General features: G+C 41.9%; 1 protein-coding gene across 7 annotated transcripts in view; it reads left to right on the top strand.

Moving 5' to 3' along the window:
- MLH1 (mutL homolog 1) overlaps window positions 1-14,145 on the top strand; it is a 41,359-nt gene that overhangs the window by 23,977 nt on the left and 3,237 nt on the right. For 6 of the 7 annotated variants that reach the window (XM_014845782.3, XM_014845781.3, XM_070493865.1 and 3 more), the window contains 3 exons: window positions 8,411-8,519; window positions 10,447-10,510; window positions 13,711-13,875. In XM_014845782.3, coding sequence (XP_014701268.1) covers window positions 8,411-8,519; window positions 10,447-10,510; window positions 13,711-13,875 — 338 coding nt within the window. Of the gene's footprint in view, window positions 1-8,410; window positions 8,520-8,883; window positions 9,183-10,446; window positions 10,511-13,710; window positions 13,876-14,145 lie in introns of those variants that run through there. The other variant, XM_044754206.2, reaches the window with a different exon arrangement.

Here is a 14,145-nt window from a genome sequence, read left to right as displayed (position 1 = left end):
CAAGGTCTGCCTGGGACCCCAAGGGCCAGAACTGCTAATGTGAAGCTTTTGGAAATGCAGGAAGCGTTTATTGTCAGGGCGGTCACTGCAGTGTGCTGAGCAAACCTCCCTTCCTTTACTAATCCGCAGCAGCAGCAACTTAAAGGTGATTTTCAATTGAGAGAAAAGGGGAAAAAATAGTCTCTGGTTTTAATTAGAAGTAATCAGTTTTCTCATTAAACCGTAGGAGCTAAAGTAGCCATTTAAATAATCTTCAGTTTGTTTTTGTTTTAGCTGAAAGAAGTGTAATGATCAGCAAAATTCTAATCCTGTGGCCTGAATGGGGTGTGCTATTGCTAAAGGTGCACAGGCTCCCGAGGGCCCTGAGTTCGTGTCCTGGCCCTGTCACTTCTGTGTGACCTTAGACTCATGACTTTACCTTTCTCTACCTCAGTTTTTCCTCGTCTGTAAAATGAGATTGACTTTTCCCTTGAAGATTATTGTGCTGATTAGAGAGAAAATGTAAGTAAAACACTTGTTACGGAGTAAGAAATCAATAGATGTTTTTATATCCTGGAGACAAAATTATAAATCATTATCATCTTCCTCAGAAATAGCTTTTGGGAATACAAGAGTGTAGAACTCCATTTTGATCCCTGTTAATTCAAAACTAACTTTTTGGTTTTAGAAATTAAAAAAAGTCACCTCCCAGGGATGAGCTGATGCAGGGACTGAGATGCACAACAGCGACTCGGCCCTGGCAACAACCCTGTCCCCACTTGATGAGTCAGACACGCCTGCTCCAAGTGTAGCCCTCCTTGCCGGGGACTCCAGAGGGCAGCTCTGCACTTGAGTCTACTCAGTTCAGCTGGGGCCTCTCCATTTTTCAGCCATTACACATTTCTTGATTAAAATAGCTGAATTTCAACACTGCTATAAAATATATCTTAAAGTGTGACAATCGGGATTAACTTTCAAAGGGAATGAGTGGCTGAGGAGCAATTCAGTACCTTTCCACTAATCCCTAACCATCTAAAGCAGCTGTTCTGACTCAGTGGCCTCTCACAGTTTCTCTGTCTCAGTCTCAGCTTGTTTGAACGAATTCAGGAAGGCCTCTCTTTGTCCTTCCTTGTTTGTTCTCTTTTCGTAGCTCTCTGGGCCTTTGTCTCCATGGCGGAAAGGGATAGGGTGTCCCCACACTTGGGAAGGGGAGAGACTTCCTGGGACTAGGGTTCCGCCAGTTGTGGAAGTAGCTGCCACTTGGCTTCTGACTTTTGTTTCCATAAGATTTGCTCTGGGAGCTCTTTCCCTCTCTTACTGGCTTTCACGCTGGGAGCTTTTATTTTTTATTTTTATTTTTTTAAAGATTTTATTGTTTTCCTTTTTCTCCCCAGAGCCCCCCCGGTACATAGTTGTATATTCTTCGTTGTGGGTCCTTCTAGTTGTGGCATGTGGGACGCTGCCTCAGCGTGGTTTGATGAGCAGTGCCATGTCCGCGCCCAGGACTTGAACCGACGAAACACTGGGCCGCCTGCGGAGTGCGCAAACTTAACCACTCGGCCACGGGGCCAGCCCCGCTGGGAGCTTTTAAAACCATTCTAAATAATATAAGACAGGTGGGCTGTTACTCCATTTATTTAGCACTCTTCCTCCCAGTCATTTAATTGACAGACTCCCTCAGACTGGGAATTTACTGAGTGTTTTTTAAGGGTTCATACCTCTCATGTGAGGCACACTATTTAAAGTTAGAATTTCAGTAAGTTCTGAATATAATTTCAGTAAGTGGCAGGCTATTTTCAGTGCAGTCTGAAACTAACCTGCGTCAAGTTTGGTCAGGTTTGGAGTCCTTTGCTGAGGCTAGGGTGATGAATCTAAATGTTCTAAAATTGTACATTCATGCACGTTATCTCATTTAATTCTAGAATAGTCTTGTGAGGGAGGCAGAGCAGCTGCTGTTGTCTCTACTTTAAAGATGAGGAAAATGGAATAGAAGATAGAGAGAACAGAGTAGTTGAAACATCTCAACCATCAAAAGCAGGCTCAGTACATGCCTTGTTGGGCGTGGGGTGTAACGGGCATGGCCTGCATGCAGGGGGCCCAATATTTAGATACAAAACCAGGTCAGCTGCCTATGCCAGGCGAGCGCACCGTGTGGTTCTGGTCCCTTAAACGGAAGCTGGTGTTTTCACGCACGCCGCCAGTGTCGGGCCTTGCAGAGGAAGTAGCTGTCTGTTATGGGGAGTAGAGTGAGCACTTCCTTTGGAGCCAGAAGAACTCCACTGCAGCTCCTGCCAGCTACACCATTGAGTAGCCAGTCGGAAATTGGTTCAACTTTTTTGGCATCCTTTTCCTGCTCTGTGAAATGATGTTACTGCTCCAGCCCTTATTAGGCTGTTGTCGTGAACACCTAAGATGTGGTGTGTGTGCTTTGTAATCCCCAAGGCACTGTTTAGGGTGGTACCTCTGCCTTGGGTCCTGCCCGTTGGCATCTGGTTCACACCCTCAGCACAAGCAGGGCAGGCTGGTTGTCTGGGTTGAATGCTGTACAGGGATTTCTCTGAAGCTCGGATTTGGTGAGGTGGGCCACACACCTTAACAGACCAGCAGCCTCGCGGCTCCCCCGTGGCATTGTGCCCCTGTCCCAGGAAAGAAGTGAGAGATACTTTCCTGGTGACAACATTCTTAGTGGCACTGATTTGTGTGGTTATTTCATCAGCGTATTGTCTCTGCAGAGATTGTGTCTGTTGAGCTCGCCGCTTTATCCAGTGTGCCCAGTAGAGCATCTGCCATGTGGACTCAGTAGATATTTGCTAAAGGAGTGAAGAAATGATTGAGAGGAGCAGCCTGGGTGGTGAAGTCCTAGGATCTTTATTCTGAAGGGGATGTCGAAGTTGCACACTCAACCAGACAGCTCTCTTGAATTGGGTGGACTTACCGTGGGCACACTGTCAGTTAACAGGAGGTTAATTTTGGAAGGCCCAGTATCCAGTCAAGTGCTCCATGGAACTAGGCTCATCTCAGGATTAGTAGTGACTGAACTTACCTATTGCTAGTCCCATAATTTTGATCTGTTAACTAATGAGGACAAGGAATGTCATAAGTTAAAGATATTTGCTATCACCTGAATGTGAAATTGTGCTGAACATTTTATCTTGGCCTTTGGTGAACAGTCTTGGGTCTAACGGTACATCCTCTTCTATAGTTTGTCACCACATGACAGTTTCTTTTGGTACATGAAATCAGTTCATATTTGTCAAGTATCTTCTCTACAAAACGTGCTGTGCCAAGCCGAGGCAGAACATGGGATAAACGAGCCATGACCCTGCCTTGAAGGCGCCACGGTGTTGTGGCGATTGTTTAGTTAATAACCGGCTGCAGCAGAAGGTAGGCTGAGACATTGGGTAATGGAGGTGGAAGGCTGCTTCAGCAGAACCCAGGTGAGATCTGCCCAGGAGGGCTTCTTGATCATCTCAGGCGACAGCCTCAGGCGCTGGCATCAGGCAGGCCGTCCAGCAGGGCGAGGAGCTTCTACCCTGCAAGGGGCCATTAGGAACTAGAGGAGTGGTTGCCCTTTCCTTCGGGTTTGGCTTTCCTCGCTGCTTCTTGGAACAACGTGCTGAGACCCGATGGCTCTGTTGTGAATTCAGATGTGTGGTTTGGCTTTGAAGCACAGAAGGATTTTGTCCCATTTTGCTGCTGGTAGAATGTCAGGGAAATGCCCACAGACTTCTAGTGCCAAGGGGATAGGGGAGGAAGAAATAAAGGTTCTTGAAGTCCTGATAAGAGGTCTGAGTAGCCTCAGGAAGCCGGTGAAGAAAAGCCCTGCTCGTCTTTGTTGGTTTCCTGCCTGTTTGAAAGAGCAGCTCCGGGAGGGGGCGCTGTGCCCGCGAGCGGACGCCGCCTCCCGCGCGGCCCTTGCTGGCGAGGCTGCACTTCGGGAGCTGTGGATGCGGCGGAGCGTTCCATGAACAGTCTGTGTGGAAAAATCTCTGACCCTCTTTAGTGGATTACACTGCTTTCTCTTTCCTCCAGTGCCTCATTATTCAAGATTATTTGATGTTCTCCAGCTTTTAAAATAATCATTTTCCGCCTACGCAGAACATCCTGTAGAGACATTGAGTTTCCAGTGGGAGCAGAGGGGAACGCTTATTCTAAAAAGGAGGAAAATAACCGTCTTTTTATGGGGAGAGGGAGAGTGTTGCAGAACTTATGTAACAAAATGAGGATTCGTTTGTGGAACCCAAGCTTAAAAAAAAAAGGATAGTGAAAATATGATGTGTACAGGCTTACTTCTGTCCCCAGACCCTTGTCTTGTCGTCTCCAACCCCACTTTTCCACCCCCCTTTATGGTGGTGCTGGTTTTACTTCTTTCATAGAAAACATAGATATATTAGTAAATACAAAATCATACTTATAAATTATACGTAGGAGCTACAGAAAAAAACACACCAACACCTGCTTAAAGAAAAAGAACATTCCGTCACCTCTGAAGCTCCTGTGCTTCCCTGTCCCATCCCGTACCCCTCCTCCCTGAGGGGTAACTATGACCCTAAATTTTGTGATTATTTCCTTTCTTTTTATTATAGTTTTACCACCCATGTTTGTAGCCGTCAAAAGCTTACTGTTTAGTTTTACAAGTTTTAAGTTTTATATAAATGGAATTATACTGTATTTTTCTGATGTGTGTGTGTGTATATATATATATATTACACATGCGTGCATCCGCGTACGTTCCTAAAATTCACCTGCCGTTATGCTCTGGTTTACTTTTTCTGTGTGACAGATTCCATTTCGTGACCATACTGCATGTTCATTCATTCATTCTGCATTGAGGGACATTTGGAAGACTCATAGCCTCAACCCTGCCTGTCACACTTCACCCCCTTTCCCAGACATGAGGGGCTCAAGAGCTTGGCATGCTGGCTGAGAAGCTCTGCCACACGGTATATACTTAGGAGAGTCATAAAGTAACACTGTTTTCCAAAGGGGTCATCTGAATGTGGTCCCACCAACAATGTGAAGAAATTGCATTTGCTGTACCTTTTCTCCAATATTTGGTTATTGTCAGACTTTTTAACTAGTTTGGTGTTTATGAAGTGGTATCTGGTGATGGGTTTTATTTGTATTTCTTTGGTTAATGATAAAGTTGAGTAAGTATATTTCTTCTTCTGTTAAGTGCCTATTTAAGGTTTTTGCCCATCTTTCGGTTGGGTTATTGTTTTTTTCTAACTGACTTTGCGAGTTCTTTATATATTCTAGATAGTAATCAGTTACCTGAAAACATCTTCTGCCAGTTTAGGGCTCATCTGGGTTTTTTTAATGAACACTTGTTTTATAAACAAATTCTTAGATTTAATATAGGCAGATTTTATGAATTGTTCTTTACAGATTGGCTTTTTTCATCTCATTTAGGAAACCCTTCCCAGCTCTGGGATAATTAAAGACATGCTTTTATATTGTCTCCTAAAATGCGTTCACTGACAGCTCTAGTCTACCTGGAAGCCCTCTTTGGTGTGTGGTGTTAGATCCACAGTTTCGATGCGGATTTCAAATGTTTCGTTTACATTGTTGTTTTCAGTTTGTTTGGATTTAGCAAATATTATTTGCTCATAGTTCTTTCCCTTAGACTGTTCATAATCCGCCTGAAGCACATCCGTTAGTGGGGTATTGGGTGAATAAATGAGTTTTCCTTTGTCTAATTCGTCGTTACTTTGAAAAGTTTTTTTGCTGGATTTAAAATTCTAGATTGGCAATTATTTTTTCTTAGTGCATTGAATGTGTTATTTCATCATGTTCTGTCTTCTGCTGTTGCTGCTGAAAATTCAGCCATGAATGTTTTGTGGGTAATCTCTTCTTTGTCTCTGAGTGCTTTTAAGGTCCTGCAGCATCTTTGTGTGTCAGGTGTGGATTTTGTTGGGCTTCCTAGAGCTGAGGCTTGGTGTCTTTCATCACTTCTGAGATATTCTAGATATTTTGTCCTCAAAGTCTTCAAATCTGGGGCCTGCCGGGTGGCGCAGAGGTTAAGTGTGCATGTTCCACTTTCATGGCCCGGGGTTCTCCGGTTCAGATCCCGGGTACGGACACAGCACCACTTGGCAAGCCATGCTGTGGCAGGCATCCCACATAGAAAGTAGACGAAGATGGGCATGGATATTTGCTCAGGGCCAGTCTTCCTCAGCAGAAAGAGGAGGATTGGTGGCAGATGTTAGCTCAGGACTAATCTTCCTCAAAAAAAAAGTCTTCAAATCTTGTTTCTCCCCCTAGTCCCCACCCCTTCTGGAACTTGAGTCATAGTATATTTATTATCCTGTAGATTGTGTAAGCTGATTTCATGTTTTCCGTCTCTTTTTCTCTCTGTGCAGCATTCTGGATAATTTCTTTACATCTACCTTCCAGTTAGTTACCTTGCCAACTTTGTCTAATCTGTTGTTAAGTCTGTCTTGATTTTTTAATTTCAATTATTATATTTTTCATTTTTAGAAATTTTATTTGGTTTTTTGGAAATCTCCTTGATCATTTTTTTCCCTGCTTACATTTATTTTATTTTGAAATAATTTCAGACTTAAGGTTGCTGGGACTGGCCTGGTGGCATAGTGGTTAATTTTGCATGCTCCACTTCGGTGGCCCATGGTTTGTGGGTTCAGATCCCAGGCACGGGCCTACATACCACTCATAAAGCCATTCTGTGCCAGGGTCCCACAGAGAAAATAAAGGAAGATTGGCACAGATGTTAACTCAGCAACAATCTTCCTGAAGCAAAAAGAGGAAGATTGGCAATAGATGTTAGCTCAGGGCCAATGTACCTCACCTCAAAAAAATAAATAAATAAAAAATAAAGTTGCCAAATCAATACAAAGAATTCATGTTCACTTTCATTCAGATTCCCAAAAATGTTACATTTCATCCTATTTTCTTCATTCTTTCTCTTGCCACAAATATCTTTTCTGAAGCATTTGAGAATAAGTTTCTGAATTATTCTCTTACCCATAAATGCTTCAGTATGTATTTCCTAAAATCAAAGGGGATGGTCTTATGTAACCACACATGATTATGAAAATCAGGAAATTGACATCAATGCAGGACCATGATGTAATTTATAGATCTTATTCAAAATTGGCCAATTATCACACTAGTGTTTTTGTTTTTTTGTAAAGATTGGCCCTCAGCTAACATCTTTTGCCAATCTATTTTTTTTACTTCTTCTCCCCAAGTCCCCCCAGCACATAGTTGTATATTCTAGTTGTAGGTCCTTCTAGTTGTGCTGTGTGGGACGCCACCTCAGCATGGCCTGATGAGCGGAGCTAGGTCTGCACCCAGGATCTGAACCGATGAAACTCTGGGCTGCCAAAGTGGAATGTGCGAACTTAACCACTCAGCCACGGGGTGGGCCCACACTAATGTTTTTTATAGCAAGAGAAAAATTGTCTGGAATGCAGTCCCCCACCACGTGTTGTATTTCATTGTCCTGTTCTTGATCATTTTTGATCGTTTCCTCTACTTATTCATTGCTTTAATGCCCCTTAAGCATACTGACCATACTTACTTTATCTTCTTTGCTTATATTTCCAATCTCTGAAACCTTTGCAGATAAGATTCTGTGGTTTCTTCTGGATTCTAATTCTTGGTGTCTTGTTTTTTTGTGTGTTTTGTAATTTTTTGACTGCTGGTTCCTGGTAGTTTATCTCTGGAGAATTATTTGAAGCCTGGATTGAAGATGAATTTCTCCAGAGAAACTCTGCACTGGATTCTGTCAGGGCCCTGGAGGAACAGTCAGTCCTGGAATCAGTTTAAACTAAAATCTCGAGTTAAGCTTTTCAGGCAGCCTGCTTAGTGCGAATCCTGGCTGCAAAAGCACGTGAGGACCTGCTTATGGTTATGAATTCTCAGGGTGTAAATTTTTTCTTTATTCCCAACACCAAGGCTTGAGGCAGGTGGGCAGTTTTGCTTACTGCCCTTTGAGGGGGACGAGGGTGGCCATGGGATGTGTTAGCTTTCTTTTCCTCCACACTGAGGGTACACCTTTGAGCTAGTCTTAGCTTCATATGTTGGGGAAGTGGTCTCCTATTAGACACTCCGTTTCAAACCATTCCTGGATTTTGTTTTTCTTTGTCCACACCTCAGAGCCTACAAAAACTAAAGTTCATGCTTCTGAGGTTCCTCTGGTGTCTGGGCTAACGCTGGCTTCAGAGCTCTCATTGCTTCTCTGGCTTCCTGCCTTGTCTCTTGGGTTGTGATCTTTGAGTATTCCTTCATCTTTTGGCAATTCCTTGTTGTATTTTGAATGATTAGTTATATTTGTGTTTGTTTCAGCGAGAAGCTCAGTTCAGGCATCTTTGCTTGTCTGTGGTCTGCAGTGCTAGTGCCTGGTGCTTTGGGATGCAAGGGGTGCTGGTGGGATGCTGCCGTCACTCACCTGTTGTTTGTTTTCCAGCTCTCCGGGAGATGCTGCATAACCACTCCTTTGTGGGTTGTGTGAATCCTCAGTGGGCCTTGGCACAGCATCAGACCAAGTTATACCTTCTCAACACCACCAAACTTAGGTAAGTCAGTGAGTACGAGACAAAAGCAGAGCTGTTAGAAGAATGTCCTGGAGGCAGAGGCACAAACAGCGGGGGAAAGCAGCTTGACATATTGGGAAGGGCCCAGGCTTTGGAGTCAGACAGATGTGGTTTCAAATCTAGGCTCAACCATTTACCATTTATGGGACCAAGGACAAGTCACTTTCCTAAACTCTGTCCTAGATTTCTTATCTGTAAATTGGGATATTACTACTTAACTTTTGTGAGAATAAGAAATGACAGGAGAAACCTAGTGCTTGGTAGGTACTCAGTGCTCAATAAATGTTGGCTGCTGTGAGCCAGGTGTTGAGGGCTTAGTGCTGATAGAGAATTCTAACATCTACAGGGTGCAACCGGGTAGTGTGGGGGATGCAAAAGAAAGAAGACCTGATGCCTCCTTTCCTCCCCACCTGGGAAGTGCAGCAGAGGCTTACGCCAGCCACCAAGTGAGCCAGTGGGTGTATGAGCACAGGATGGGGAAGCCTAGCAAAGCCGTCTGCCCAGCGCATAGCCGATGACGTTTCATGGATTGTTTCCAGGGACCTTGGTGGATGAGCTCCTTTTGAGTCTAGAACTGATATTAAATATGTTCTGAAATTCGTAGTACAAATTGGAGGGTGCTGCCACCTTGCATCTACTAGACATCACTTGTCTGTTGTGTGACTCTTTCCCACTAAGCCATACTCTGGCCTCACAGTGCTGCTTGGCCCTGTGAGTGGGGCCACAACGATATGTAGCTTGGAGTTGGCACACAAGATAAAAACCTATTTGATCTCCCTATGTTAGAACCTGCCCAGTCCAGAAGCTTACTGTTGACATACATACTTCCTTGGATATTCAGAATTCATTCCTCCGAGGCTTGCAAATCCTTTTGGTGCAGCTCTGTTCAAGGTCCATTGTCCTTGCTTTGAGAATCCTTGGACTTGCACAGACTCGTATTAATTTGTTGGGAATTTTGTCTTCCAGCATATCTAAGTGCATGATTTCCAAGGCTGCAAATCACAGTTGTGTTCAGGTTCTTTCATTTTACAGATATAAATCCAGGCCAGTCTCCGAATTTCAGCTTTTAATAAATGTGAATGGTTTCCCAGTGAGAAGGTAAAGAAACAGAGAGAACCACATTCAGAGTGCAGTGTCTAGCTTCAACTCCTTCCTTTCCAACTTTACTAACTGACCTGGGACAAGGCAGTACTCACTTGGTGCCTTAGTTTCCCCAACATAATGCAGGCATAGCAGCTGCTTTATCTGCTTTGATAATGAAGTCTTTCAACAAGACCTATATAGCTCACATTGCTTTAAGAACTATAAAGTACCGTTTATTTCAGTTCTGTGTTTTTGTAAGTAGTTCAGTATATTGAATTCTACTTCACAGATGCTTTTGGAATGTTGCCAGCCAGTGAGTGCATCAACCTAAACGATATACTAGTGCGGTCTAATCCCGCCTTATGTCCACTTCTGATTATTTAGGAAGTCTCCCTGCCCTCCCTGTATATTCCACATCATTTTTAATGGTGAGTTGTAAAAAAAATAAAAGTGATGTATAGGATTCTTTGTAAGTAGGGAAAAGGTAAGCAAATAAAACTCCTTAAATTTCACTACAAGGTGTCAGAAACCTTTTACAGCCCCAGTGGGGTGAGGACAGAGCATGAGTGATAACAAGCCAGACTTTGTCTCCATGCCCTGCTGTGTGTGTGGAGGCCGGCCAGCCGAACCCCAGCTGGAGCCACGCGGGAATCCCAGCCCTCTGAGGAGTAGATCTCGGGAGACTGTTAAAAAGGGTGACAAAAGGCAGAACCGTCTCCTTGTCCAATCCATGTTTCGGGGGTTATTTCTCCCCTTTTGTCCCTACTGCTTAGCTCTCAAGCATGGGTTCCACTTTTCCTTAAAGTCGCTTCATTTTCATTTGCAGTGAAGAACTGTTCTACCAGATACTCATTTATGATTTTGCCAATTTTGGTGTTCTGAGGTTATCGGTAAGTTCATTTCCTGCTTCTCATTTCTGAAACAGCTGGTCATTTCTGAAAATAATAGCTCCACTAATATCTTATTTGTAGCATATTAAATTTTTCTAAATATGCTTAGGATAGTTTATTATATGATTTGCATATAGAAGTATTTTTAATTACAGTATAGTTTTATACAAAGCAGAATAGTCATTTGGTAGCCAACTTAAATAAATGTTTATTATTATTATAGAAATCAATACATATCTACTTAAGAAAACTTGGAAAGAGATAAAAATAGAAATAAACATTCTCTAAAGCTCTCACCCAAACACAACTCCAACTAACGATTTTAGTCCATTTCTTCCAAGAGTTTTTCATTGCCTAATTTTAATTTAGAGTTAACATTATAATATCTATGTAGTTTCATATCTTCTTTTTACATTTGACATACTCTACAAAAAAGCCTTCTGCAGTTTTTATTGGGATTGTGTTGAAACTATAGATCGATTTGGGGAGAAAATCTTTTGTTAGATTTATCCCTTAGTATTTCACACTTTTTGATGCTATTATAAATGGCATTTTAAAAATTTTCCAATTGTTTGTTGCTAGTATATACAAATACAGGGGCCAGCCCGGTGGCACAGCTGTTAAGTTCGCACGTTCCGCTTCTCAGTGGCCCTGGGTTCAGTGGTTCGGATCCCGGGTGCAGACATGGCACCGCTTGGCAAGCCATGCTGTGACAGGCGTCCCACGTATGAAGTAGAGGAAGATGGGCACGGATGTTAGCTCAGGGCCAGGCTTCCTCAGCAAAAAGAGGAGGATTGGCAGTAGTTAGCTCAGGGCTAATCTTCCTCAAAAAAAAAGAAATACAAGTGTTTTTGTATATTCATCTTGTATCTTGCAACCCTGCCAAATTCATTTGTTAGTTCCATCTGATTTTCTACATAGATAATCATAGCATCTGTGAATAAGAAGAGTTTTATTTCTTCCTGTTCAATCTGGATGCCTGTCCTTTTCTTCTCTTGCCTGATTGCACTAGCTAGAACACTAGTACAGTATTGAAAAAAGTGGTGAGAATGGAAATCCTTCTCTTGTTCAAATCTTAGGGGAGGGCGTTCAGTCTTTCTGCTCTGGGTAGGTTATTTCTAGTTGCCCCTTATGAGGTTCAGGAAGTTCCCTTCTAATCCCTGTTTGCTTAGTTTTTATTCAGGAATGGATGAATTTTTTCAAATGCTTTTTCTTCATCTGTTAAGATAATTAGATGGTTTTTCTTTTTTAGTTTGTTAATGTAGTGAGTTACACTGATTGATTTTCATAAATTAAACCAGTCATGCAGTCCCAGGATGAACCCTGCTTGTATATGGTATATTATCGTTTTTATATATTTTTGGAATTGATTTGCTACAATTTTACTTACAATTCTTACATTTATGTTCACGAATGATACTGGTTTGTCGTTTTCTTTTAGTTTCTTTGTCTGGTTTATACTGCTCTTATAGAGTGAGTTGAGAAGTAGCTGTCTTTTCCATCTTCTGAAAGAGTTTGTGTAGAATTGGTGTTTATTCCTTAAATGTTTGGTAGAATTCACCAGTGAAGCCTTCTGGGCCTGGAGATGTCCTCATAGGAAGGTTTTTAACTAAAACTTCTATTTCTTTTGTAGATACAGTGCTATTCAAGTTAACTTTTAACTCTTGAATGAGCCTTGGTATTTTGTTTCTTCCAAGGAATTTGTCCATTTAAATTTCCAGATTTATTGGCATGAGGTTCATATTTTTTATTCTTCTTTTAATGTCTGTAGGTCTGGAGTGATGAACCTCTCTCATTCCTTATATTGGTAGTTTATGTCTTTTTAATTTGATCACTCTGACTAGAGGTTTGTCAGTTTTATTGATCTGAAAGAACTGACTTTTGGTTTCAATGATTTTTCTCTATTTTTCTGATTTCTATTTCACTCATATCTGCTCTTATCTTTATTATTTCCTTTCTTCTGCTTATTTTAGGTTTAATTTGCTCTTCTGTTTCACGTTTCTTAGGGTGGAAGCTGAGGTCACTGATTTGAGAGAGTTTTTCTTTTCTAATACAGGTGTTAAATGCTATGAATTTCCCCTCCGTGCTGCCTTAGCACCTTCCCAGATTTTGATAGTTTCCATTTTCTTTCAGTTCAGAATACTTCCTGATTTCCCTTTTGATTTCTTCTTTGACCCTCAGGTTATTTAGAAATGTTATTGAGCTTCCCCTTATTTGGGGATTTTCCAGAGATCTGTTATTGATTTTTAATTTAATTCTATTTTGGTCAGAGAACATACTTGAATCCTTTTACACTTATTTAGACTTGTTTTATGCCCAGAATATGGTCCGTGTTGGTAAATGTTCCATGAGCACTTAAAAAGAATTTGTATTTTGGTCTTAGTGAGTAGAATGTTCTATAAAGAGCAAGTGTATCATGTTGAGAGTGATGCTCAAATCTTCTATATCCTGATTCTGTCTACTTATTCTATCAAATACTGAGAAAGGTATTGAAACCTGCAACTATAATTGTGAATTTGTCTTTTTCTCTCTGAAGTTCTGTTGGTTTTATCCTTTATATATTGTAAAGCTCTGTTGTTGAGTGTATCAACATTTGAGTGTATCCTAAACATTTGTTTAGGATTGTCAGGTCCTTTTGATTAATTGACTCCTCTATTAGTGTACTGTGGGTTTATAACATGTAAAAGTAAAATATGTAACAGTAACAATGTCACAAGAGGAGAGATGAAAGAAGATTTAGGCATGTTATTTTTAACAATAGATTTCAATCTTCTTCCTCATCAGATGATTTACTGAAATGTTACTTATTTTCCCTCCCCCTTTAGTTATGGGTAAGGCAATAGGAAGAAATGAATGATCTGCCTAATGATGTTCTAGAAACATGAAAGTAGGTGGAGTCTTTAAAGCTACACAAAGGGAAAGTGCCTCCTCACAGCCTCACTCTTGCCACCTGTTCAGCAGGCTTTTTGTCTGTCACATCTTCTCTGTTGAAATGGCCATTGATGAGGAGGAGGAAGAGGTTTTGATGTGGATTTTCAGGTGTTTTCTTTGGGGGAGATGGAGAATGTGTGTTAGATTTGTGGTTTTCTCACCTGCTGCTGTGATCATGGTTTTGTGGTTAATAGTCGTTTTATGGGAATTCTGGCTTCATTTGGATGCCCTGTTAATGCTTGCTCCTTAATGTTCTTGCTTCCTCGTAGGAGCCAGCACCACTCTTTGACCTCGCCATGCTCGCCTTAGATAGTCCTGAAAGTGGCTGGACAGAGGAAGATGGCCCCAAAGAAGGACTTGCCGAGTACATTGTTGAATTTCTGAAAAAGAAGGCTGAGATGCTTGCAGACTATTTCTCTTTGGAAATTGATGAGGTGTGTGACAGCCATTTTTATGCCCCTGTTGTATTCATCAGGTAAGAGTCAAGTTCTTGTAGTTGGGCCAAGATCAGGAGGAAATGGCTGCCCCCCTCCCCCAGAAACAGCATATGACATATTCACATCTTCACTCCCTATTTGCATCTCTAGGTTACACAACTGTTTTATCATCCATTCGTGTCCATTCCTGTTCCCGGGGTGAAGGACCCAGACACAAGGGAGAACTAAATCCTCCGGTCCCTGCAGGCCACAGTGAATGAGATTATG

Source organism: Equus asinus, chromosome 21 (assembly GCF_041296235.1).
Source record: "Equus asinus isolate D_3611 breed Donkey chromosome 21, EquAss-T2T_v2, whole genome shotgun sequence".
Classification (NCBI taxonomy): domain Eukaryota; kingdom Metazoa; phylum Chordata; class Mammalia; order Perissodactyla; family Equidae; genus Equus; species Equus asinus.
This window is presented reverse-complemented; position numbering and strand designations above follow the sequence as displayed.